The 27,430-nt window shown below is 46.4% G+C and overlaps 1 protein-coding gene across 3 annotated transcripts; it reads right to left on the reverse strand.

Annotated features, from left to right (window-relative positions):
* Positions 1-997: 997 nt before the first annotated feature.
* On the reverse strand, positions 998-26,280 carry LOC135054483 (zinc finger protein OZF-like). 3 transcript variants are annotated; one of them, XM_063957588.1, is made up of 6 exons: positions 26,122-26,280; positions 12,798-12,989; positions 12,069-12,147; positions 11,853-11,950; positions 11,369-11,720; positions 998-3,928 (listed from the first exon to the last, which is right to left on the reverse strand). In XM_063957588.1, exons 1-6 carry the CDS (start codon positions 26,269-26,271, stop codon positions 2,790-2,792), a joined length of 2,010 nt encoding a protein of 669 aa, XP_063813658.1. In that variant the 5' UTR covers positions 26,272-26,280; the 3' UTR covers positions 998-2,789. The 3 variants fall into 3 exon arrangements, with proteins under 3 accessions (XP_063813658.1, XP_063813659.1, XP_063813660.1); XM_063957589.1 differs by having other exon boundaries at positions 12,798-13,027; positions 26,122-26,249; XM_063957590.1 differs by lacking the exons at positions 12,069-12,147; positions 12,798-12,989 and having other exon boundaries at positions 26,122-26,249.
* Positions 26,281-27,430: the final 1,150 nt, after the last annotated feature.

Here is a 27,430-nt window from a genome sequence, read left to right on the forward strand (position 1 = left end):
AGAGGAGCCTTTTACCCAGACATGTCGACACACGCGTACCGACACACCACACACACAGGGGGTGCTCTATTTGAAGACAGTTCCCCCACAAGGCCCTTTGGAGAGACCGAGAGAGAGTATGCCAGCACACACCCCAGCGCTATATAACCCAGGGATTACACTCTAACTCAGTGTTTACCCAGTAGCTGCTGTATATACAAATTTTTGTGCCTAAATTTATGTGCCCCCCCCCTCTCTTTCCACCCTTTGTGTACCAGGATACTGCAGGGGAGAGCCTGGGGAGCTTCCTTCCAGCGGAGCTGTGAAGAGAAAATGACGCTGGTGTGCTGAGGAAGAAGGCCCCACTCCCTCAGTGGCCGGCTTCTCCCGCATTTTGCATAAAGTTAATGGCGGGGTTTTTTGCACATATACAGTTTTATAAACTGTATTATGTGCATATTGTGCCAAAAGGTAATCTAATTACTGCCCAGGGCGCACCCCCCCCCCCCCACCAAACAGTGACCGGAGTGTGTGGTGCGCTGTGGGAGCAATGGCGCACAGCTGCAGTGCTGTGTGCTACCTTAATGAAGACCGGAGTCTTCTGCCGCCGATTTCATCCGTTTTCTTCTGTCTTCTGGCTCTGCAAGGGGGACGGCGGCGCGGCTCCGGGAACGGACGATCGAGGTCGGGCCCTGTGTTCGAACCCTCTGGAGCTAATGGTGTCCAGTAGCCTTAGAAGCACAAGCTAGCTGCAAGCAGGTAGGTTTGCTTCTCTCCCCTCAGTCCCACGTAGCAGTGAGTCTGTTGCCAGCAGATCTCACTGAAAATAAAAAACTTAAATACTTTCTTTTCTAGCAAGCTCAGGAGAGCCCACTAGGTGCATCCAGCTCTGGCCGGGCACAGATTCTAACTGAGGTCTGGAGGAGGGGCATAGAGGGAGGAGCCAGTGCACACCAGATAGTACCTAATCTTTCTTTTAGAGTGCCCAGTCTCCTGCGGAGCCAGTCTATTCCCCATGGTCCTTATGGAGTTCCCAGCATCCACTAGGACGTCAGAGAAATGGCAACTACACATATAATATACAAATAGTCTAATGTACAAGGTGTTACATAGATCCCAGCATCACATCACTTACAGCACAGTCACCAACACACAGCGCAGGCGGCTACTGTGGGTGCATTATTTATACCACAGCAATGTTTTCATAATACCTCAGCGATGTCATTGGTCCCTAGTGACTGGGTAGGCTGCACTCTCAGTGATGTCACTGGCACCTAGTGACTGGATAGGCTGCACTCTCAGTGATGTCACTGGCTCCTAGTGACTGGATAAGCTGCACTCTCAACGATGTCACTGGTTCCTAGTAACTGGATAGGCTGCACTCTCAGCAATGTCATTGGTTCCTAGTGACTGGGTAGGCTGCACTCTCAGTGATGTCACTGGCACCTAGTAACTGGATAGGCTGCACTCTCAGTGATGTCACTGGCTCCTAGTAACTGGATAAGCTGCACTCTCAACGATGTCACTGGTTCCTAGTAACTGGATAGGCTGCACTCTCAGCAATGTCATTGGTTCCTAGTGACTGGGTAGGCTGCACTCTCAGTGATGTCACTGGCACCTAGTAACTGGATAGGCTGCACTCTCAGTGATGTCACTGGCTCCTAGTAACTGGATAGGCTGCACTCTCAGTGATGTAACTACTTCCTAGTGACTGGATAGGCTGCACTCTCAGAGATGTCATTGGTTCCTAGTGAATAGATAGGCTGCACTCTCAGTGATGTCACTGGCTCCTAGTGACTGGATAGGCTGCACTCTCAGTGATGTCACTGGTTCCTAGTAACTGTATAGGCTGCACCCTTAGTGAAGTCACTGGTTCTTAATGAACAGGATGTATTATCATGAAGGTTCTTTCAGCCTAGCAAAGAGCTGTATCCATTGTTAGTTAAGGTATGCAGAGGGTCACAGCAGGCTCTCACACATGCAGGGTCGCACGCAAAGCAGGCTATAATGTATGCATAGCGTTAGATACAGATCTGCACACAGAAAACAATAACAGTAACCCCCCCCTAACCTTATATTACAGGCTGGGTGGTGGTCAACTTGCAGCTGCTCCTCCCCCTTCTATCTACCATGGTGCATGCAGGAGTCAGGCCAGAGCTATACCCTGTGCAGTGTAGCCCCACTCTCTGGCTCAGGAATGTCCCCTACCTTGTTTTGCCTGCATGGCATCTTAGCCTGTTTTCCTAGTAATGGATAAGGCTGAGCTCCTTTCACCCTGGAGACACCACTTGAGACAGGTTTTCTGTTAGAGGAAGCTTTTGATCCCACTGCCTACACCACTACTGAGTACACTCCGTACAATGTGTTTTCATTAGATACAAAAGTCACTACTTTTACTATGCATGGTGGCATAGTGGTTAGAATTGATGTCTTAGTGCACTGAAGTCTCAGGAGTGATTCCCACCAAGACCCTATTTGTGTGGCGTTTATTTGCTCTCTCCATACTTGCATGGGGTTACCACGGGTTACTCTGGCTTCCTCCCGCACAGTTCAAAAGCAGACTGCTAGATTAAGTAGCTTCTGTCAAAAATGGAACCTGGTGTGCGATATGGAATTTAGATTCTAAGCTTCAATGGGGCATGAACTGTTGTAAATTCTTACTCAGAGTAGCAACTGCACACGCACAAGATGGCTGAAATTTCTGTATAAAACTTTTCCAACACTAAGAACATGTGTGACTTCTCTACTTACGTATCAACAAGATCTGAATTAAGTGTAAAATATTTCCCACACTCAGAACCTGTAAATTGCTACTCCCCTCTGTGACGTCTCTCGTGTCTAGCAAGATCTGATTTAAGTGTAAAACATTTCCCACACTCAGAGCACGAAAATGGTTTCTCTCCTGTGTGACATCGCAGATGTCTAACAAGATGTGATTTCCGTGTAAAACATTTCCCACACTGAGAACATGGAAATGGCCTCTCACCTGTGTGACTTCTCTTATGTATAACAACATCTGACTTACGTGTAAAACATTTCCCACAGTCAGAACACAAAAATGGCCTCTCACCTGTGTGACTTCTCTGATGTACAGAAAGACCTGATTTAAAAGTGAAACATTTCCCACATTCAGTACATGGAAATTGTTTCTCAATTTGTCTGTGACGTGCTTCATGTCTAACAAGAACTGATTTGTTTGTAAAACATTTTGCACACTGGGAACAAGGAAATTGTTTCTTTCCTGTGTGACATCTCTGATGTCTAACAAGATGTGAATTCCGTGTAAAACATTTCCCACACTGAGTACATGGAAATGGTCTCTCACCTGTGTGACTTCTCTGATGTCTAACAAGATATGATTTATCTGTAAAACATTTCCCACACACAGGGCATGGAAATGGTTTCTCACCTGTGTGACATCTCTCATGTCTAACAAGACCTGACTCGCTTGTAAAATATTTCCCACACTGAGAACATGTAAATAGTTTATCACCTGTATGAGTTCTTTGGTGTCTACCAAGAGCTGATTTCTGTGTGAAACATTTCCCACACTGAGAACATGGAAATGGCCTCTCACCTGTGTGACGTCTCTGATGTGTAACAAGAGATGATTTCTGCGTAAAACATTTCCCACACTCAGAACATGTAAATGGCTTCTCACCTGTGTGACTTCTCTCATGTCTAACAAGTTTACGTGTAAAACTATTCCCGCAATCAGAAGAGGAAATGATTGCATCACCGCTATGATATGTACTATGTGAGTAACCAGGTGGAAATTCCTCAAGAATAGAAGGATCAGATGATATAGTTGCACTGCGAAATGCTGGATGTATATTTAAGGTAATCTGGTTTTCTTCTGAAGACCCTTGTGTAATGTTCTTCTCTTCTAATTTAAAATCTGGAGACCAAATGAGATGTCCCTCCGAGGTGTTCCTTGTATTACATCCATCTGGTAGAAATAAAATAGTTAACAAAGTATCCCACAACAAAAACATAATTAGTCCACAATTGATCACACCCCTAGTCCCATGTGGAAAACTTTGGGTGTGCCACATTTCACATTCATAAACATAACACTGGAGAAGAAAGGAAACAAGGAGAGTTTTTGAGAGTGTGGAAGGTCTCCATCAGATTGCCAGGGTAGCCCAGCAGATGGAGGTGCTGTTCTCCTACTCATTTCACACATGGCCTCCCTGGGATGAAATCGGAGGCACTGACAGAAGAAAGCTAACTAGAGTAGCCATGCTTGTTGTAGAGCTCAGTCCGGTGGAAGCACTTAAAGAAAGAACTAATAGGAGTAAGAGTCCTGGTGGATGCATAAGAGGCCAGAAGAAGGTGAGATCAAGCAAGAAGATTGCGTGAAACGGACAGATAAGAACTGAGAATAGCGGCTAGTAGTGAAAGTCAAGATATAAGCAGAGGCCAGCAGTGGTGGGAAGCAAGGGAGCTATACAATGCTCCCTACCGCAGCTTCTCCCTCTAGAACAGGTACGGTGCCCTTGGGATTTCTCTACTTACATGTAAACCCCTAGTCCACTGGGGAGCATAGATGTTAGGTGCACACAAATCTCAGACACTAGGCCCATGAAGACACTGTAGGTTTGGGCACTGGGACCGAGGTTCATAATAATGAGATGTTATCTGGCTTCCACATCTGCTTTCTCTCCACAATGAAGCCCATTTTTTTCAGCCAAAATAAACACCATCTTTCCATGCCAAATTAGGACAACATGTCCTCCTAAACATGTAGAGCAGACCTGTAGGGATCTAGGCTATTTTCACTAGCCCAGGAGTTGGTCAACCCTAGATAAAACCCAAGAGGGAACTTTCACCCAGTTCCCAAGACTCAGGAAAATGGTAATAGACATTATTTGTTTCAATTTCCAAACTATTTGTCCCATTCACGACAGCATCTTTGTGCATTCACTTGTTTAGGGGTTTCCTGAACTTCTCGTGCTTGCGCAGTTGTTACAAATCGCCCACTTACGTGAACGCAGAATTGTGTGTGACCCCCGCTTCGGCTTCACACTCTGTAACCTCACGGGAACGCCCTCTAAAACTCTCAGACCCTGTTTCCGATTCTGTGCTGCGATTGGGATGCCTACGCATGAGGCTGTGGGTAAAGGATCCTCGATGTGGCGAGGATTCTCCTGCCGAGTGCTGCTTCCCGGTTCCTTGTGTGTGGGAATTCAACGTGCTTCGCCCAACCAATGGTGCTAGGCTTTGTCAGGGCCATGTGTTGATCTTGCAGGGGGTGTATGAGCATATTTCTAAGTTTGTGCAGTCACTCAATAAGGTTAATGAGTTTCACCTTTTCACTGATAACTAGTGAATATGGGTGAGTCCTACCAGGTGGCCATGGACTTCCATATAATAAAGAAAACCTGGAACACAGTAAACTTTTGTACAATAAGAATTGGTCATTGAGTATGGAATAAAATATATTTTCTAAGTAGAGTACATGCTAATAATCTGAATGAGAATGTAAAGGTGTGACCGAGTTAAGTCTCTCGAGGTCCTGTATAATCAACCCATGTTGTGACGTCTCTTCTAGGTGTGACCTATTCCACAGAGAGTAACCCTACGTAGTGCGCCCTAGACGGCTCACCTGGTACCTTTCATGGGTGGCATATATAACCCGTGGAATACATTATCCAAAATGACTGCAGCGACCATGCATTAGGCTTATGGTCCTCTCTAGGCTTTTCTCTCTCTGTGATTTTCTACTTACTGTAATACTAAATCCAGCGTACTAAGGGCCTTCTCCAGATTACTCCAAGATTCACTTCTGATTGCTGACTTGGACAGAAAGATGCAGCCCCCAATAACTGTAAGAAGTCAGTTGGTAACAGGGATGACCTGATTGTGCTCCAGGGGTGTCCTTGAGTTGGTGCAAACAGCAGGAAGGTTTACACTGGAGAATGTTTGATGTCCATAAATAAATCCAAATAATGGTGATAAGGAGCTAGAAGATCAAGAGTTCCTGTGATTATAATCCATGATTTGGTTACCGCAATGCGTTTCACTGGGTTGCTGTACCCCAGCTTCCTCAGAAGCAAAGACTTTGACTCCTGCTGGAGAAGCGGGCTATATAAATATTGCATCCTAAGAATGATAGAAATAATCTGATTGTTGCTATGGGCAATGGGGGTCATTCCGAGTTGATCGTAGCTGTGCTAAATTTAGCACAGCTACGATCAGGCACTCAGACATGCGGGGGGACGCCCAGCACAGGGCTAGTCCGCCCCGCATGTCAATGCCAGCCCCCCCTCCCCCGCAGAAATGTAAAAGCATTGCACATCGGTGATGCTTTTGCATTTCAGGAGTAACTCCCGGCCAGCGCAGCTCCTGCGGGTGGCCAGGAAAACCTCTTCGCTGCCTGGGTCGCAGCAGCTTCGTGTGACATCACACAGCCACCTTGCCCCACCCCCTCAACAGTCTGGCCACGCCTGCGTTGGCCAGACCCCGCCTTAACCCCACCATCCAGCCCCCTCCCAACCAGGCAGAGGCGATCGCTACGGAACGGCCTTTGGCCGTCCAGCGTGTGTCGGCGCATATCTGACCCGATTGCTGCAATAAACTGCAGCGAGCGATTGGGTCGGAATGACCCCCCAATAATACCTCTTTTTTCACTTTTAGAAGTTTTAGTAAATTTTCTGCTGGAGCTGCCGCTATCATTTCCTTTATGAAGTTGGACATCTCAAAGTTTATATTTAGGCCCCTTGGTACTACAGTGTTTATGCTGTATATCCATTTACGTTCTTCTTTAGACATAGGGGGTCATTCCGACCCGTCGCCTCGCTGCAATTTATCGCAGCGCAGCGATTGGGTCGGAACTGTGCATGCGCCGGCGCCATAGTGCGCCGGTCGCTGGGCGGGAGGGGGCGGCATTTGGCTGCCGTTATGGGGGCGCGGTCTGGCCAACGCAGCCGGGAGGCGTCAAACGCAGCCGCTGCGACTAGGTGCAGCAACGATCAACTTCCAGCCAGCCGCAGGAACTGCGCTGGCCGGGAGTTACTCCACAAGTACTTGAGCAGGGGGGGGGGGGGCGGACTGACATGCGGGGCGGACTAGCCTTGTTCTGGGGGTCCCCTCCCAAGTCAGGGAAGATGATCGTAGCTGTGTTCAATTTAGCACGGCTACGATCAACTCAGAATGACCCCCATAGTCTCAATGTAGCCCCCTGCTCTCCAAGAGGGCATCACTACTTTGATGGCTTGGAATGATAGGAGGCTGGGGTCATGTGACAGGTGCTGAAGTGTTCAGAGTCTCTACAGGTTACACGCTTCTTCTCAATACTCCTGGTATGTTCTCCTAACCTCAGGCTTAATCTCCACATGGTGCGGCCGCAAGGACATGATAGGAGGCAACTGACCCCTTTACAGTTGCAACGCAGTTTTTCCTTAATCTGACATTCCTTCCTGGTTGTGTGTGAGGTTTATTCTTGTGTGGATGCAGTATGTCTTTTTCCACTGGTCTTGTAAACCCTGCATCTATTACAGTGACAGAAGCCGGGATCACCTTCGTTCAGTCTGCTCTTGGCATTCTTCTTCCCCCAGTGGGAGATGACTTGTGACATGACTCTGGTGCTTTTCTAAATTCAAATTATTGTTCGTTATGAAGCATTGATTTTAGTAAGTCATCCTTCAATAGAAGGGGCCAGTGTTTTCTCAATCTTCTCTACTTTGTGTTGATCGTTGTACTCTGTAACAAAGAGTGGTTGTCCGTCCTCATCTTTCTTTTCTTTCTATACTTGCTTCATGGATTGTTTAATCCACTTGTTCTTGATTGTAAAAGAAAATTCTAGGTATTTTGCTGTCAATCTGTTTTATAAAAACCTCTTTCTTGGAATAGTTTCTCCACATCCTCTTAAATTGCCCTTCTTGCATCTTCTTTTTTAATTCTTGTGATGATTACTTATGGTGGAATGAAGTTGTGGCAATCAACTGGTTTGGTGAAGGGTTTTGTTTGAACAGAACCTTCTTCTATGTATATGGTAAGGTCAAGGACCTCAATGGTGTATGGGCTAAACGTTTTAAATTCTAAGTTGCTGCTGTTGATGTATTAAATGAATTACTCCAGTTGATGCGTGGTTCTTCTCCAGATCATAATGATATCATCATCATGCAGTGTCTCCATGTGAGTATGTCATCCTTAAATGGGTTTTTATTCCAAATGACGTCTGGCTTCCACTTAACAATAAATAGGTTTGCATAGCTAGGGGCAAATTTGGTCCCCAGAGCTGTGCCGCAAACTCGGTGATAGTGGGAGTTGCCATACTAAAAATTATTGGGATGAAGAATGAAGTGGATGCCCTTGAGAACAAAGTCAGAATGGGATGTTAGATTGTGTTTCAATAATGCATTCTATTGCTGCACCTCCTTTCTCATGCTCCATACAGGAGTAGAGTGATTGATATTAAAGGAGACAAGAATAAACTTGTCTTCCTATTCGATGTTGTTGAGAATCTCCAATGTTTCAGTGGTGTCCCTTAAATGGCTGGTTTATATCGCTACCAGCAGTTGTTGATGGTGACAATGTATTCGGAAAGCTTTGTGTAAAGTGAACCAATTTCTGGCACAACTTGTCGTCCGAGCGGGTAGTCATGGCTTTTATGTATTTTGGGAAGGAAATAAAAGACAGGTAACCTGGGATACTGTTGTTTAAGGTCATTATATTATATTCAGACTTGTCCAGAACTCCTTCTCTTTGGCTTTCAAGAAGGTAATGTTCTAGTTCTCTTTTGAAATCTTATGTTGGGTCTTTTTGAAGAGTTCATACATGCCTTGGTTATACCTTTCCTTGTCCATGATGACAATTCCCCCTACCTTAACTGTGGGTTCGATCACAATGTTGTGATGTTCTTTCAAGTTCTAAGTGCTTCTCTTTCCTCCATTGCACGGCTGAAGCCCTTCTCTTTTAGATCAGTATGTACATGGGTCTGCTCTACCAGCTAACTCATCAGGTCTGATTTATGTTTATAGAATAATTTATTTAAACTTAGTATCCGTGTGAGCTTTTGAAGGTCAATGAATGTCTGGAATTCGTTGAGGTTGTTGGATGGTGCAAGCCTCAAGCCTTTTCTTAGCAGAAGGACCTCTGTATGTACTCAAATTAAAGAACCCTGTTGGCCGTATGTTTTCTTTTTCTTCAACTTAGCATTCAGGCAAAGTAGCACAGTACACAACATCCTACACCAATAGACATTAACCAGTGTCAAAGCCAAGTCACGATGCCCATACACTGCCCTCACACACACACACGCAACTACTAGAGCCTTGGAAGCCGAAGAGATGTGGCCTACATGAGTACTGTGTCACAGCCATGGGCTACATTACATCATGTTCTCCAAGTGGGCAAAAGGTAGCAGAACCAATGGGGGAGAATCTATAAGTCCCTGGGCAGCTAGAGTCTCAATGATGATCAAGGCAGTGTAGACCAGTATTGATGGGGAAGGGCAACAGGAGAGAAGTGATCAGCAACACAGAATCATGGGAAGCAGCAGAAAGTAAGAGACGCATAAGGGCAGAGCAGGATACAGAGACAGGTCATGGGATAAAGAGCATCAGTACACAGAGCCTTCAATCAGAGCCTGGAGGGTAGGTACTAACTACACAATGACAGGTTTGTGGTTAAAGTGCTGTGTACGAGACAATGACGTGTGTGTGGTGGTGGTGGTGAGTGTATGCATAGGGTGAGGGGAATCACATAATAGTTTGCTTACCTATTATAGTATATAACTAAACAATCAGGTATTATTAAACCAGTAAGATACTGGTAATGTCACATGGGGTGGTGCATAGCTACATTTATTAACAAGGTCACAAGGGGAGTCATCCCACTGACAGACCCAACTTCTACTGATGTATGAGTTACACCAGAGAGTGTGGAGGGGAGACTGGTCAGATCTCTGGGCTGGTAACACACAGTGACATGATGTGAGGGGAGAGCAGGAGTATAATAGGGGCTGATGGCACCTGATGTATGAGATACACCAGAGAGTGTGGGGAGAAGACTGGTCAGATATCTGGGCTGGTAATACACAGTGACATGATGTGAGGGAGAGAGCAGGAGTATAATAGGGGATGATGTCTCCTGATGTATGAGATACACCAGAGAGTGCGGGGAGGAGACTGGTCAGATTTCTGGGCTGGTAACACAGTGACATGATGTGAGGGGAGAGCAGGAGTATAATAGGGGCTGATTTCTCCTGATGTATGAGATACACCTGAGAGTGCGGGGAAGAGACTGGTCAGATTTCTGGGCTGGTAACACAGTGACATGATGTGAGGGGAGAGCAGGAGTATAATAGGGGCTGATTTCTCCTGATGTATGAGATACACCTGAGAGTGTGGGGAGGAGACTGGTCAGATCTCTGGGCTGGTAACACACAGTGACATGATGTGAGTGGGAGAGCAGGAGTATAATAAGGGCTGATGACTCCTGATGTATGAGATACACCAGAGAGTGTAGTGAGCAGACTGGTCAGATCTCTGGGCTGGTAACACACAGTGACATGATGTGAGGGAGAGAGGAGTATAATAGGGGCTGATGTATGAGATACACCAGGGAGTGTGGGGAGGAGACTGGTCAGATCTCTGGGCTGGTAACACACAGTGACATGATGTGAGGGGGAGAGCAGGAGTATAATAGGGGCCGATGGCTCCTGATGTACGAGATACACCAGAGAGTGTGGGTGGAGACTGGTCAGATCTCTGGGCTGGTAACACACAGTGACATGATGTGAGGGGGAGAGCAGGAGTGTAATAGGGGCTGATGTCTCCTGATGTACAAGATACACCAGAGAGTGTGGGGGGAGACTGGTCAGATCTCTGGGCTGGTAACACACAGTGACATGATGTAAGGAGGAGAGCAGGAGTATAATAGGGGCTGATGTCTCCTGATGTACAAGATACACCAGGGAGTGTGGGGAGAAGACTGGTCAGATCTCTGGGCTGGTAATACACAGTGTCATGATGTGAGTGGGAGAGCAGGAGTATAATAGGGGCTGATGGCTCCTGATAAATGAGATACACCAGAGAGTGTGGGGAGGAGACTGGTCAGATCTCTGGGCTGGTACCACACAGTGACACGATGTGAGGGGGAGAGCAGGAGTATAATAGGGGCTGATGGCTCCTGATGTATGAGATACACCAGAGAGTGTGGGGAGGAGACAGTTCAGATCTCTGGGCTGGTAACACACAGTGACATGATGTGAGGGGAGAGCAGGAGTATAATAGGGGCTGATGGCTCCTGACTCCCCCACTTGTCAGATACATTTCCCTTATTAGTCAATACTGATAAAGGAGGGTGTAGGATAAGAGATTGCTGTAGTCACTGAGCAAGGAGAATATGTGACTCTTTTTTGTAAGAAGTGATTATTACTCACCTGTGCCGATATCTGTAGGGATCTCCTCCTCCTTACACTGCTGATCACCCCTCACATACGTCTCTTCTTCTCCCTCTATATCTTCTGCCTTCATATCAGTCACATACGTCTCTTCTTCTCCCTCTGTATCTTCTCCCTTTATATCAGTCACATACGTCTCTTCTTCTCCCTCTGTATCTTCTGCCTTTATATCAGTCACATACGTCTCTTCTTCTCCCTCTATATCTTCTGCCTTTATATCAGTCACATATGTCTCTTCTTCTCCCTCTATATCTTCTGCCTTTATATAAGTCACATACATCTCTTCTTCTCCCTCTATATCTTCTGCCTTTATATTAGTCAGGTTTTCACTCTAAATGACCCCAAGAAAAAATAAAACAATAGCGTAATTATGTCTAATAACATTAAGCGAGAACAAACAGCACAATACAATTATGTCTTTAGTGTACAATAGTATATTGGTGAGACCCTATATACCACCTACCTGATCCTCCTGTGGGGTCCTGTAATTCTCCTCTGTACATTCCTGGGAATACAGGGGACGGGGACATCTCTCTGGGGTATCTCTGTTACTGGGTCCATCTGTAGGAGACACACAGTGATTGAGTACAGTGTATATATGTGATTATCAGATGATGTGTGTATATAGGGGCCCCCATACCTGCTCTCCCCTGTACAATACATGACAGTCTCCTCTTACCCAGTGATGTGAGGGGCCAGTGATTCTCCATCATCACGTCCTTGTACAGACCCCTGTATTCCTCTATATAATCCCCCTCCTGCATGGAGACATAGACAGTGACATCCTGACACCTTATAGGCACCCGACACACACAGTGATGCAGTCATCACCCAGACACGTCCCCCGGTGTTACTGTATAATGTCCCATTCCCAGCAGTCACCTCCCCAGTCATCACCCAGACACGTCCCCCGGTGTTACTGTATAATGCCCATTCCCAGCAGTCACCTCTCCAGTCATCACCCAGACACGTCCCCCGGTGTTAATGTATAATGCCACAATCCCGGCAGTCACCTCTCCAGTCATCTCCCAGACACGTCCCCCGTGTAACTGTATAATGCCCCATTCCCTGCAGTCACCTCTCCAGCCATCACCCAGACACATCCCCTGGTGTTACTGTATAATGTCCCATTCCCAGCAGTCACCTCTCCAGCCATCACCCAGACACATCCCCCGGTGTTGCTGTATAATGCTCAATTTCCGTCAGTCACCTCTCCAGTGACCACCCAGACACATCCCCTGGTGTTACTGTATAATGTCCCATTCCCAGCAGGCACCTCTCCAGTCATCACCCAGACACATCCCCTGGTGTTACTGTATAATGTCCCATTCCCAGCAGTCACCTCTCCAGTGACCACCCAGACACATCCCCTGGTGTTACTGTATAATGCCCCATTTCCAGCAGTCACCTCCCCAGTCAGCAGCTGAATGATCTTGTTGGTGAGTTGCAGGATCTTCTGGTCATTGTGTCTCTCATGTATCAGTGAGTGAGGTGGAGGCACCGTGATGGGTCTCTGGGTCCTGCTTAGTCCTCCTGATACACGGGGATGGCTGCTGGGTGTCTCACACTCACCAGATGTCTTCTTCACTACTGTGTGTTCCTGTGTATCGGGGGAGGTATCCGGTTGATAGACAGTGTCTAGTTAGACAGTCAATAGACAGACATATGTTAGACAGACATATCTATGTTGGCATAGAGTTGGACATAAACCTTGTGGCGAGCGCAGAGAGCCCCGAGCCCGAAGCATGGAGAGCGCAGCGAGCCCCGCGAAGGTATGCTTTTCTACAATTGAGGGTCCCAGATGAGAAAACTATCCACACAAACCACAAAAATGCAAAAAACATGGTGTCTACCTTTTTTGTGTCAACGATTTTCATGTCGAACTTTTGACCCTGTCGACCTTCTGACCCTGTCGACCTAATATCTGTCTATGATGTCTAACTAGACACTGTCTATCCATCAACCCGCAACCATTGGGAGAGACACCAAATATCACTGCATACACTCCTAGATCCCCTCACCTCCCCAGCCATGTCCCTGCGTTATTACTATAGATATAAGTGATGTCACTGTGACACTCCCAGATCCCCTCACCTCCCCAGTCATGTCCCTGTATTATTACTACAGATATAAGTGATGTCACTGTGATGCTTTCAGATCCCCTCACATCCACCGGTCATATCCCTGTATTATTACTACAGATATAACTGACGTCACTGTGATGCTCCAATACCCCCTCACCTCCCCAGTCATGTCCCTGCATTATTAATATAGATATATGATGTCAAAATTACACTCCCTGATCCGCTCACCTCCCCAGTCATGTCCCTGTATTATTACTATAGACATAAGTGATGTCAATGTGACACTTAAAGTTCCCCTCACCTCCCTAGTCATGTCCCTGTATTGTTACTATAGATGTGACATCACTGTGACATTCCCAGATCCCCTCGCCTCCCCAGTCATGTCCCTGTATTATTACTATAGATGTGACATCACTGCAACACTCCCAGATCCCCTCACCTCCCCAGTCATGTCCCTGTATTATTACTATAGATATAAGTGATGTAATTGTGACGCTCCCAGATCCCCTTACCTCCCCAGTCTTAGCTCTGTATTATTACTATAGATATAAGGGACGTCACTGTGATGCTCCCAGATCCCGTCACCTCCCCAGTCATGTCCCTGTATTATTACTATAGATATATGTGATATCACTGAGATGTTCCCAGATACCCTCACCTCCCCAGTCATGTCCCTGTATTATTACTATAGATATAAGTGATGTCACTATGACACTCCCTGATACCCTCACCCCACCCAGTCATGTTCCTGTATTATTCCTATATATATATGTGATGTCACCCTGACACTCCCAGATCCCCTCACCTCCCCAGTTAGCAGCTAAATAATCTCCAGGATGATATTTATTATCCTCTCAGTCTTGTGACTCCTGTCCGTATCCATCCTCAGTGAATCAGTGAATACAGAACATGTGATCTGTAATAAAGACTCTGCCTTCTCACAGCTGGAGTGACTGGGAATAAATATAACACATATAATATAACACATATAATACACATCAGTAAGTCTCCTCTTTCCCCCCAGCCATAGATTACTGTTCAGTGTCTGTCAGAGGTTCCTGTGACCCAGACTCCTCAGCGGCCGTCACATAATGCTGCATTGAATAATGTTACACAAATCCTCCTGGCCAGGGGCTTATTCCTCCTGGACACACAATTATATCGGATATAAATACCAGTATCCCAGTGGTTTGCAAACTGTGTGCCTATGCACCCTTGGGTGCTGCAGAGCTCTTGCAGGGTTGGTGGTCCAGGACCAAATCAAATTATTTACGGTTAAAGGGACAGGCAAAACTAGTGCTTGTGGCTTCCAATCATAACACATGCGGACAATCACATGACTGACCCTAAGGGTGGCAGAGAGGCACAATTTACTTTAACAATTTTTTCTAAATTTGAAACTTATGGCCAAGGGGTGCCATGAAAAAAATAAATGATAGTCTAGGGCGCTGTGATTCAACAAAGTCTGGGAACCAGTGGACTATTCACTCTATTTCCTAGAGACATACAGATAACATACACGTATAATCAGAAGGGGGGTGCTGGTGAGTATTTCTGTTAAAGCAGATGTATTTCTATTATGTACAATACAGGTTCTAGGAATGATTCCTGCCCCACAGCCCATGTGTTACCATTCCTCGCATAGATATAGGATACATTATTCCATTACACAGATTCCCGATGGACATGCAGCAATAATAACAGGACACCACAGGCTGCTCCCCCTGTATTATAATAATAATAACAACAACAACAACAACAACAACAGGACACCACAGGCTGCTCCTCCTGTATAATAACAACAACAACAACAACAACAACAGGACACCACAGGCTGCTCCCCCTGTATAATAATAATAACAATAACAACAGGACACCACAGGCCGCTCCCCCTGTACAACAATAATAATAATATCATCAACAACAACAACAACAGGACACCACACGCTGCTCCCCCTGTATAATAATAATAATAATTTAAAAAAACAGGACACCACAGTCTACTCCCCCTGTATAATAACAACAAAAATATCATGACACCACAGGCTGCTCCCCCTGTATAATAATAATAATAATAATAATAACAACAACAACAAACACACCATAGTCTGCTCCCCCTGTACAATAGTAATAAGACAACACCACAAGCTGTTTTTCCTGCATAATAATAATAATAATAATAATAAGGTTGTTAATAATAATAATAACAACAACAACAACAACAACAACAACAACAGTACACCACCGGCTGCTCCTACTGTATAATAATAATAATAACACACCACAGGATACTCCCCCTGTATAATAATAATAATAATAATAACAACAACAACAACAACAACAACAACAACAACAACAACAACAACAGGACACCAAAGGCTACTCCCTCTGTATAATAATAATAATAATAATAATAATAATAACAACAACAACAACAACAACAGGACACCACAGGCTGCTCCCCCTGTATAATAATAATAATAATAATTTAAAAAAAACAGGACACCACAGTCTACTCCCCCTGTATAATAACAACAAAAATATCATGACACCACAGGCTGCTCCCCCTGTATAATAATAATAATAATAACAAACACACCATAGTCTGCTCCCCCTGTACAATAGTAATAAGACAACACCACAAGCTGTTTTTCCTGCATCATAATAATAATAATAATAATAATAAGGTTGTTAATAATAATAACAACAACAACAACAACAACAACAACAACAACAACAACAGTACACCACCGGCTGCTCCTACTGTCTAATAATAATAACACACCACAGGATGCTCCCCCTGTATAATAATAATAATAATAATAACAACAACAACAACAACAACAACAGGACACCAAAGGCTACTCCCTCTGTATTATAATAATAATAACAACAACAACAACAACAACAACAGGACACCACAGGCTGCTCCTCCTATATAATAATAAGACCAGGACACCACAGGCTGCTCCCCCTGTATAATAATAATAATAATAATATTATTATTATTATTATTATGCAGGGGGAGCAGCCTGTGGTGTCCTGGTGTTATTATTATTATTATTATACAGGTGGAGCAGCCTGTGGTGTCTTGTTGTTGTTGTTGTTGTTATTATTATTATTATTATTATCAACAACAAGACACCACAGGCTGCTCCTCCTGTATAATAATAATAACAACAACAACAACAACAACAAGATACTACAGGCAGCACCCCCTGTATAATAATATTAGGACACCACAGGCTGCTCCACCTGTATAATAATAATAATAATAATAATAATAATAATAATAATAATAATAGACACACAGGCTGCTCCTCCTGAATAATAATAATAATAATAATAATAATAATAATAATAATAATAATATTAGGACACCACAGGCTGCTCCTCCTGTATAATAATACCAACAGGACTCCACAGGCTGCTCCTCCTGTAGAATAATAATACTAACAACAGGACACCACAGGCTGCTTCTCCTGTATAATAATAATACTAATACTAACAACAGGACAGCACAGGCTTCTCCTCCTGTATAATACTAATAACAACAACAACAACAACAAGACACCACAGGATGCTACTCCTGTATAATAATAATAAAAATAACAACAACAACACAGGCCGCTCCCCCTGTATAATAATAATAATAACAACAACAACAACAACAACAGGACACCACAGGCTGCTCCCCCTGTATACTAATAACAGGACACCACAGGCTGCTCCACCTGTATAATAATAATACCAGGAAACCACAGGCCGCTCCCCCTGTATAATAATAATACCAGGAAACCACAAGCCGCTCCCCCTGTATAATAACACCAGGACACCACAGGCTGCTCCCCCTGTATAATAATTACACCAGGACACCACAGGCAGCTCCCCCTGTATAATAATAACAGGATACCACAGGCAGCACCCCCTGTATAATAATATTAGGACACCACAGGCTGCTCCACCTGTATAATAATAATAATAATAATAATAATGACACACAGGCTGCTCCTCCTGAATAATAATAATAATAATAATAATAATAATAATAAGATTTTACTTACCGATAAATCTATTTCTCGTAGTCCGTAGTGGATGCTGGGGACTCCGTCAGGACCATGGGGAATAGCGGCTCCGCAGGAGACAGGGCACAAAATGTAAGCTTTTAGGATCACATGGTGTGTACTGGCTCCTCCCCCTATGACCCTCCTCCAAGCCTCAGTTAGGTACTGTGCCCGGACGAGCGTACACAATAAGGAAGGATCTTGAATCCCGGGTAAGACTCATACCAGCCACACCAATCACACCGTACAACCTGTGATTTGAACCCAGTTAACAGTATGATAACAACGAAGGAGCCTCTGAAAAGATGGCCCACAACAATAACAACCCGATTTTTGTAACAATAATTATGTACAAGTAATGCAGACAATCCGCACTTGGGATGGGCGCCCAGCATCCACTACGGACTACGAGAAATAGATTTATCGGTAAGTAAAATCTTATTTTCTCTAACGTCCTAGTGGATGCTGGGGACTCCGTCAGGACCATGGGGATTATACCAAAGCTCCCAAACGGGCGGGAGAGTGCGGATGACTCTGCAGCACCGAATGAGAGAAACTCCAGGTCCTCCTCAGCCAGGGTATCAAATTTGTAGAATTTTACAAACGTGTTCCCCCCTGACCACGTAGCTGCTCGGCAAAGTTGTAAAGCCGAGACCCCTCGGGCAGCCGCCCAAGATGAGCCCACCTTCCTTGTGGAATGGGCATTTACAGATTTTGGCTGTGGCAGGCCTGCCACAGAATGTGCAAGCTGAATTGTACTACAAATCCAACGAGCAATAGTCTGCTTAGAAGCAGGAGCACCCAGCTTTTTGGGTGCATACAATATAAACAGCAAGTCAAACTTTCTGACTCCAGCCGTCCTGGAATTATATATATATATATATATATATATATATATATATATTTTTTTTTTTTTTTTTTTTTCTTCAGGGCCCTGACAACGTCTAGCAACTTGGAGTCCTCCAAGTCCCTAGTAGCCGCAGGCACCACAATAGGTTGTTTCAGTTGAAACGCTGACACCACCTTAGGAAGAAACTGGGGACAAGTCCGCAGTTCTGCCCTGTCCGAATGGAAAATTAAATATGGGCTTTTGTAAGACAAAGCCGCCAATTTTGACAATCGCCTGGCCGAGGCCAGGGCCAACAGCATGGTCACTTTCCATGTGAGATATTTCAAATCCACAGATTTGAGCGGTTCAAACCAATATGATTTGAGGAATCCCAACACTACGTTGAGATCCCACGGTGCCACTGGAGGCACAAAAGGGGCTGTATATGCAATACTCCCTTGACAAACGTCTGGACTTCAGGAACCGAAGCCAATTCTTTCTGGAAGAAAATCTACAGGGCCGAAACTTGAACCTTAATGGACCCCAATTTGAGGCTCATAGACACTCCTGTTTGCAGGAAGTGCAGAAATCGACCTAGTTGAAATTTCTTCGTGGGGCCTTCCTGGCCTCACCCACGCAACATATTTTCACCACATGTGGTGATAACGTTGTGCGGTCACCTCCTTCCTGGCTTTGACCAGGGTAGGTATGACCTCTTCCGATATGCCTTTTCCCTTAGGATCCGGCGTTCAACCGCCATGCCGTCAAACGCAGCCGCGGTAAGTCTTGGAACAGACATGGTACTTGCTGAAGCAAGTCCCTTCTTAGCTCCCGAGGCCATTAGTCCTCTGTGAGCATCTCTTGAAGTTCCGGGTACCAAGTCCCTCTTGGCCAATCCGGAGCCACGAGTATAGTTCTTACTCCTCTACGTCTTATAATTCTCAATACCTTGGTTATGAGAAGCAGAGGAGGGAACACATACACCGACTGTTACACCCACGGTGTTACCAGGACGTCCACAGCTATCGCCTGAAGGTCTCGTGACCTGGCGCAATACCTGTCCCGTTTTTTGTTCGGGCGGGACGCCATCATGTCCACCTTTGGTCTTTCCCAACGGTTCACAATCATGCGGAAAACTTCCCGATGAAGTTCCCACTCTCCCGGGTGGAGGTCGTGCCTGCTGAGGAAGTCTGCTTCCCAGTCGTCCACTCCCGGAATGAACACTGCTGACAGTGCTATCACATGATTTTCCGCCTAGCGAAAAATCCTTGCAGTTTTGCCACTGCCCTCCTGCTTCTTGTGCCGCCCTTTCTGTTTACGTGGGCGACTGCCGTGATGTTATCCCACTGGATCAATACCGGCTGACCTTGAAGCAGAGGTCTTGCTAAGCTTAGAGCATTATAAATTTGCTCTTAGCTCCAGTATATTTATGTGGAGAGAATTCTCCAGACTTGATCACACTCCCTGGAAATTTTTTCCCTGTGTGACTGCTCCCCAGCCTCTCAGGCTGGCCTCCGTGGTCACCAGCATCCAATCCTGAATGCCGAATCTGCGGCCCTCTAGAAGATGAGAACTCTGTAATCACCACAGGAGAGACACCCTTGTCCTTGGATATAGGGTTATCCGCTGATGCATCTGAAGATGCGATCCGGACCATTTGTCCAGCAAATCCCACTGAAGAGTTCTTGCGTGAAATCTGCCGAATGGAATCGCTTCGTAATAAGCCACCATTTTTACCAGGACTCTTGTGCAATGATGCACTGACACTTTTCCTGGTTTTAGGAGGATCCCGATTAGCTCGGATAACTCCCTGGCTTTCTCCTCTGGGAGAAACACCTTTTTCTGGACTGTGTCCAGAATCATCCCTAGGACCAGCAGACGTGTCGTCGGAACAACTGCGGTTTTGGAATATTTAGAATCCACCCGTGCTGTCGTAGAACTACTTGAGATAGTGCTACTTCGACCTCCAACTGTTCTCTGGACCTTGTTCTTATCAGGAGGTCGTCCATTTTCTTTGAAGACGAATCCTCATTTCGGTCATTACCTTGGTAAGGACCCAGTGTGCCTTGGACAATCCAACGGCATCGTCTGAAACTGATAGTGACAGTTCTGTACCACGAACCTGAGGTACCCTTGGTGAGAAAGGCAAATTTTGGGACATGGAGGTAAGCATCCCTGATGTCCCGGGACACCATATAGTCCCCTTCTTCCCGGTTCGCTATCACTGCTCTGAGTGACTGCATCTGGATTTGAACCTTTGTAAGTGTTCAAATATTTCAGATTTAGAATAGGTCTCACCTAGCCTTCTGGCTTCAGTACCACCATATAGTGTGGAATAATACCCCTTTCCTTGTTGTAGGAGGGGTAATTTTATTATCACCTGCTGGGAATACAGCTTGTGAATTGTTTTCAATACTGCCTCCCTGTCGGAGGGAGACATTGGTACAGCAGACTACAGGAACCTGCGAGGGGGAAACGTCTCGACATTCCAATCTGTACCCCTTGGATACTACTTGTAGGATCCAGGGGTCCTGTACGGTCCCAGCGTCATGCTGAGAACTTGGTAGAAGCGGTGGAGGGCTTCTGTTCCTGGGAATGGGCTGCCTGCTGCAGTCTTCTTCCCTTTCCTCTATCCCTGGGCAGATATGACTCTTATAGGGACGAAAGGACTGAGGCTGAAAAGACGGTGTCTTTTTCTGCAGAGATGTGACTTAGGGTAAAAAACTGTGGATTTTCCAGCAGTTGCCGTGGCCACCAGGTCCCATGGACCGACCCCAAATAATTCCTCCCCTTTATACGGCAATACATCTTTGTGCCGTTTGGAATCTGCATCACCTGACCACTGTCATGTCCATAAACATCTTCTTGCAGATATGGACATCGCATTTACTCTTGATGCCAGAGTGCAAATATCCCTCTGCGCATCTCGCATATATAGAAATGCATCCTTTAAATGCTCTATAGTCAATAAAATACTGTCCCTGTCAAGGGTATCAATATTTTTAGTCAGGGAATCCGACCAAGCCACCTCAGCTCTGCACATCCAGGCTGAGGCGATCGCTGGTCGCAGTATAACACCAGCATGTGTGTGTATACTTTTTAGGATATTTTCCAGCCTCCTATCAGCTGGCTCCTTAAGTACGGCCCTATCTGTAGATGGTACCGCCACTTGTTCTGATAAGCATGTGAGCGCCTTATCCACCCTAAGGGGTGTTTCCCAACGCGCCCTAACTTCTGGCGGGAAACGGTATACCGCCAATAATTTGCTATCGGGGGAAACCCACGCATCTCACACACTTCATTTAATTTATCTGATTCAGGAAAAACTACAGGTAGTTTTTTCACATCCCACATAACACCCTTTTTTGTGGTACTTGTAGTATCAGAAATATGTAACACCTCCTTCATTGCCCTTAACGTGTGGCCCTAAAGGAAAATACGTTTGTTTCTTCACCGTCGACACTGAAATCAGTGTCCGTGTCTGGGTCTGTGTCGACCGACTGAGGTAAATGGGCGTTTTACAGCCCCTGACGGTGTTTGAGACGCCTGGACAGGTACTAATTTGTTCGCCGGCCGTCTCATGTCGTCAACCGGCTTGCAGCGTGTTGACATTATCACGTAATTCCATAAATAAGCCATCCATTCCGGTGTCGACTCCCTAGAGAGTGACATCACCATTACAGGCAATTTGCTCCGCCTCCTCACCAACATTTTCCTCATACATGTCGACACACACGTACCGACATACAGCACACACATAGGGAATGCTCTGATAGAGGACAGGAGCCACTAGCCCTTTGGGGAGACAGAGGGAGAGTTTGCCAGCACACACCAAAACGCTATAATTATACAGGGACAACCTTTATATAAGTGTTCCTCCCTTATAGCATTTTAATATATATATTCATATCGCCAAATCAGTGCCCCCCCTCTCTGTTTTAACCCTGTTTCTGTAGTGCAGTGCAGGGGAGAGCATGGGAGCCTTCCCACCAGCATTTCTGTGAGGGAAAATGGCGCTGTGTGCTGAGGAGAATAGGCCCCGCCCCCTTTTCGGTGGGCTTCTTCTCCGGAGTCTGTGATATCTGGCAGGGGTTAAATACATCCATATAGCCTCAAGGGCTATATGTGATGTATTTTTCGCCATACAGGTATTATACATTGCTGCCCAGGGCGCCCCCCCCCCGCGCCCTGCACCCTCCGTGACCGTTGTGTGAAGTGTGCTGACAACAATGGCGCACAGCTGCAGTGCTGTGCGCTACCTGATGAAGACTGAAAGTCTTCTGCCGCCTGGTTCCGGACCTCTTCAATCTTCAGCATCTGCAAGGGGGGTCGGCGGCGCGGCTCCGGGACGAACCCCAGGGCGAGACCTGTGTTCCGACTCCCTCTGGAGCTAATGGTGTCCAGTAGCCTAAGAAGCCAATCCATCCTGCACGCAAGTGAGTTCACTTCTCTCCCCTAAGTCCCTCGATGCAGTGAGCCTGTTGCCAGCAGGACTCACTGAAAATAAAGAACCTAAAAACTTTTTCTAAGCAACTCTTTAAGAGAGCCACCTAGATTGCACCCTGCTCGGACGGGCACAAAAACCTAACTGAGGCTTGGAGGAGGGTCATAGGGGGAGGAGCCAGTACACACCATGTGATCCTAAAAGCTTACTTTTTGTGCCCTGTCTCCTGCGGAGCCGCTATTCCCCATGGTCCTGACGGAGTCCCCAGCATCCACTAGGACGTTAGAGAAAATAATAATAATAGGACACCACAGGCTGCTCCTCCTGTATAATAATACCAACAGGACTCCACAGGCTGCTCCTCCTGTAGAATAATAATAATAATACTAACAACAGGACACCACAGGCTGCTTCTCCTGTATAATAATACAGGTTGAGTATCCCATATCCAAATATTCCGAAATACGGAATATTCCGAAATACAGACTTTTTTGAGTGAGACTGAGATAGTGAAACCTTTGTTTTTTGATGGCTCAATGTACACAAACTTTGTTTAATACTCAGTTATTAAAAATATTGTATTTAATGACCTTCAGGCTGTGTGCATAAGGTGTATATGAAACATAAATGAATTGCGTGAATGTACACACACTTTGTTTAATGCACAAAGTTTTTAAAAGTATTGGCTAAAATTACCTTTAGGCTGTGTGTATAAGATGTATATGTGACATAAATGCATTCTGTGCTTAGATTTAGGTCCCATCACCCTAATATCTCATTATGGTATGCAATTATTCCAAACTACGGAAAAATCCGATATCCAAAATTCCTCTGGTCCCAAGCATTTTGGATAAGGGAGACTCAACCTGTAATACTAATACTAACAACAGGACAGCACAGGCTTCTCCTCCTGTATAATACTAACAACAACAACAACAACAACAACAACAACAACACACCACAGGATGCTACTCCTGTATAATAATAATAAAAATAACAACAACAACAACAACAACAACAACACAGGCCGCTCCCCCTGTATAATAATAATAATAATAATAATAATAATACTAAAAACAGGACACCACAGGCTGCTCCCCCTGTATAATAATAACAACAGGACACCACAGGCTGCTCCCCCTGTATAATAATAATAACAGGAAACCACAGGCCGCTCCCCCTGTATAATAATAACACCAGGACACCACAGGCTGCTCCCCCTGTATAATAATTACACCAGGACACCACAGGCAGCTCCCCCTGTATAATAATAATAACAGGATACCACAGGCAGCACCCCCTGTATAATAATATTAGGACACCACAGGCTGCTCCACCAATATAATAATAATAATAATATTATTATTAATGACACCACAGGCTGCTCCTCCTGTATTATAATAATAATAATAATAATAATAATAATAATAATAATAATAATAATACTAAAAACAGGACACCACAGGCTGCTTCTCCTGTATAATAATAATAATAATAATAATAATAATACTAAAAACAGGACACCACAGGCTGCTTCTCCTGTATAATAATAACAGGACACCACAGGCTGCTCCTCCTGTATAATAATACCAACAGGACTTCACAGGCTGCTCCTCCTGTATAATAATAATAATACTACTACCAACAACAGGACACCACAGGCTGCTTCGCCTGTACAATAATAACAACAACAACAACAACAGGACACCACAGGCTGCTTCGCCTGTATTATAATAATAATAATAACAACAACAACAAGAGGACACCACAGGCTGCTCCCCCTGTATAATACACACAGAGTGGGCAGCAGCCTCACCCTAGGAGCTGACACTCCATATCTCCCAACATGGCCCTCTCCAGGAGGGACAGAATGCTCTGCTCCGGGACTTCACTCTTAATAAATGATTGCCAGCACCTGTGCTGAACACAGGGCCGGACTGGGACTAAAAATAGGCCCTGGCATTTTTAAAGCACACAGGCCCACCTCTGTGACTCCTCCCCTTACTATCCCTGACTCCTCCCACTTATTAGTCTATGTTCTACAAATATAATTAATATTCTAACAACATACAAGCGTACATCATTCTCTATTAAAATATACACAACCAGTGGTTGAAGTGTACATTTTTAAGTGGGGGTATGGAAATGTGAGGTTTGTAATTAAGCGCGCGCCCCAAAAAGGGGGCGTAGCCACTCAAAATGGGGCGTGGCATTCAGTGTCGTTTACCACACCATACACCCCTTATACGCATTATGCACCACAATAGTAGGACCCCTTATACTATCTAGTACTGCTGCCCCTTTCACATTATACCACACCGTATGAGCCAAAATTCACATTACAGCACCCGGTATGAGCCGAAATTTACATTATATGCCCCCGATAGTGCAGTGCCAGGTATACAAATGCCCCCACAGTGCCAGGTATACAAATGCCCCCACAGTGCCAGGTATACAAATGCCCCCACAGTGCCAGGTATACAAATGCCCCCACAGTGCCAGGTATACAGATGCCCCCACAGTGCCAGGTATACAAATGCCCCCACAGTGCCAGGTATACAGATGTCCCCACAGTGCCATTTAAACAATTGTCCCCACAGTGCTAGGTATACAAATGCCCCACAGTGCCATTTAAACAATTGTCCCCACAGTGCCAGGTATACAAATGCCCCACAGTGCCAGCCAATTGCCCCCACAGTGCCAGATATACAATTGCCCCCACAGCAGCCAGTGCTGCAGCTGCTTACCACTGCTGCACTGCTGCTGCTCCTCCTCCTCCGGGCTGTGAGGGACGGGGGTGAGTGCGCCGGGGGTGAGAGCGCGGGGCGCTCGCCAGCGCGGCTGTGTCTGGCGTGGTGGCGTATAGCGTTCAAACCAGCCGCCGGTTCGTGAGCCAATCAGAGCTCGCGGACCGGCGGCTTCTGATTGGCTGCCGGTCCGCGAGCTCTGATTGGCTCACGAACCAGCGGCTGCTGCTTTGAAGTCCGCTATACGCGCCGCGCCAGACACAGCCGTGCTGGCGGGCGCTCTCCTGACAGCTGAGACACGCTGCCGCCGGACTGAGCGGCAGCGCGTCTCAGTGATCGCTGGACCGGCCCACGTGGCCATCGGCCCTTCTGGCATTTGCCAGAAGTGCCAGATGGCCAGTCCGGCCCTGGCTGAACACCTTTCCTATACATTAACCTGTGCAACACAGGTGCTGGCAATCATACAGTAAGAGGTAAGCCCAGAAGCAGAGCATTCTGTCCCTCCAGGAGAGGGTCATATTGGGAGGTATGTAACCCGCTGCTGCTGCTCCAAGGGGGGATTACCTGAGTGACAGGAGCCCCCAGCGATCTGCTGGCCCAGGCAGGGGGAAGAGGAGAGGAAACACCGCAGTCTGGGCCACAACAACATGGCCACCGGGCCACAGTAACATATATTTCTCCCCCTAGTGACGGCTTATTACCGTGTGACGTCATGCAGTGTGTACAGCGCGCCCTCTAGCTGCAGCAGCTGCCGGCGGCCACCAGGGGGAGATAGTGTAACAGAGAGGTGTCCGGTATTATAGGACTCCGGGAACATGGCCGCCGCCTCGTATTCTCCTCTGCTCCTGCTGTAGCTGCTGCCACGCCGGGGCTACGGCATAATGGCGGCTGCTGTGTGACAGGTATAGGTGTGTTCCTGCCGCGCACGCGCGCATGTGTGTGCCAGGCACTGTGGTTATATTGTTGAAGCTAGATCCAAGTGGGCTACGGGACTTTTTCCGTCAGGGGGAGGAGTCACGACACAAGGGGGAGGGGCTAAGCCAGCGGGATAGTTCCTCTACTATCCACACCACCAACTATCACCTACCGTAATCAGGTGGCGAGCGTACTTTTCGAGTACCCTGTTCGGCCGTAGCTCCTCCCCCTGGTGACGTGTCTCCTCCCCTAGGAACGTCAGAAGGTCCCTTCTCCCACTCCGATATAGAATCAACCGATGGGTATAGGGTGTGTGTGTGCCGGGCACTATGGGTATAGGGTGTGTGGGCCGGGTGCTATGGGTATAGGGTGTGTGGGCCGGGCGCTATGGGTATATGGTGTGTGTTCCGGGCGCTGCAGGTATAGGGTGTGTGTGCCGGGCGCTATGGGTATAGGGTGTGTGGGCCGGGCGCTATGGGTATAGGGTGTGTGTGCCGGGCGCTGCAGGTATAGGGTGTATGTGCCAGGCGCTATGGGTATAGGGTGTGTGTGTCGGGCGCTATGCGTATAGGGGGTGTGTGTGTCAGGCACTATGGGTATAGGGTGTGTGTGTCGGGCACTATGCACATAGGGTGTGTGTGTGCCAGCCACTATGAGTATTGGGTGTGTGCGTGTGTGCCGAGCACTTTGGGTATAGGGTGTGTGTGTGTTGGGTACTACGGGTATAGGGGGGTGTGTATGCCGGGCGCTATGGGTATAGGGTGTGTGTGCCGGGCGCTATGGGTATAGGGTGTGTGGGCCGGGTGCTATGGGTATAGGGTGTGTGGGCCGGGCGCTATGGGTATAGGGTGTGTGTGCCGGGCGCTATAGGTATAGGGTGTGTGTGCCGGGCGCTATGGGTATAGGGTGTATGTGTCGGGCGCTATGCGTATAGGGGGTGTGTGTGTCAGGCACTATG

Source organism: Pseudophryne corroboree, chromosome 3 (genome assembly GCF_028390025.1).
Source record: "Pseudophryne corroboree isolate aPseCor3 chromosome 3, aPseCor3.hap2, whole genome shotgun sequence".
Lineage (NCBI taxonomy): Eukaryota > Metazoa > Chordata > Amphibia > Anura > Myobatrachidae > Pseudophryne > Pseudophryne corroboree.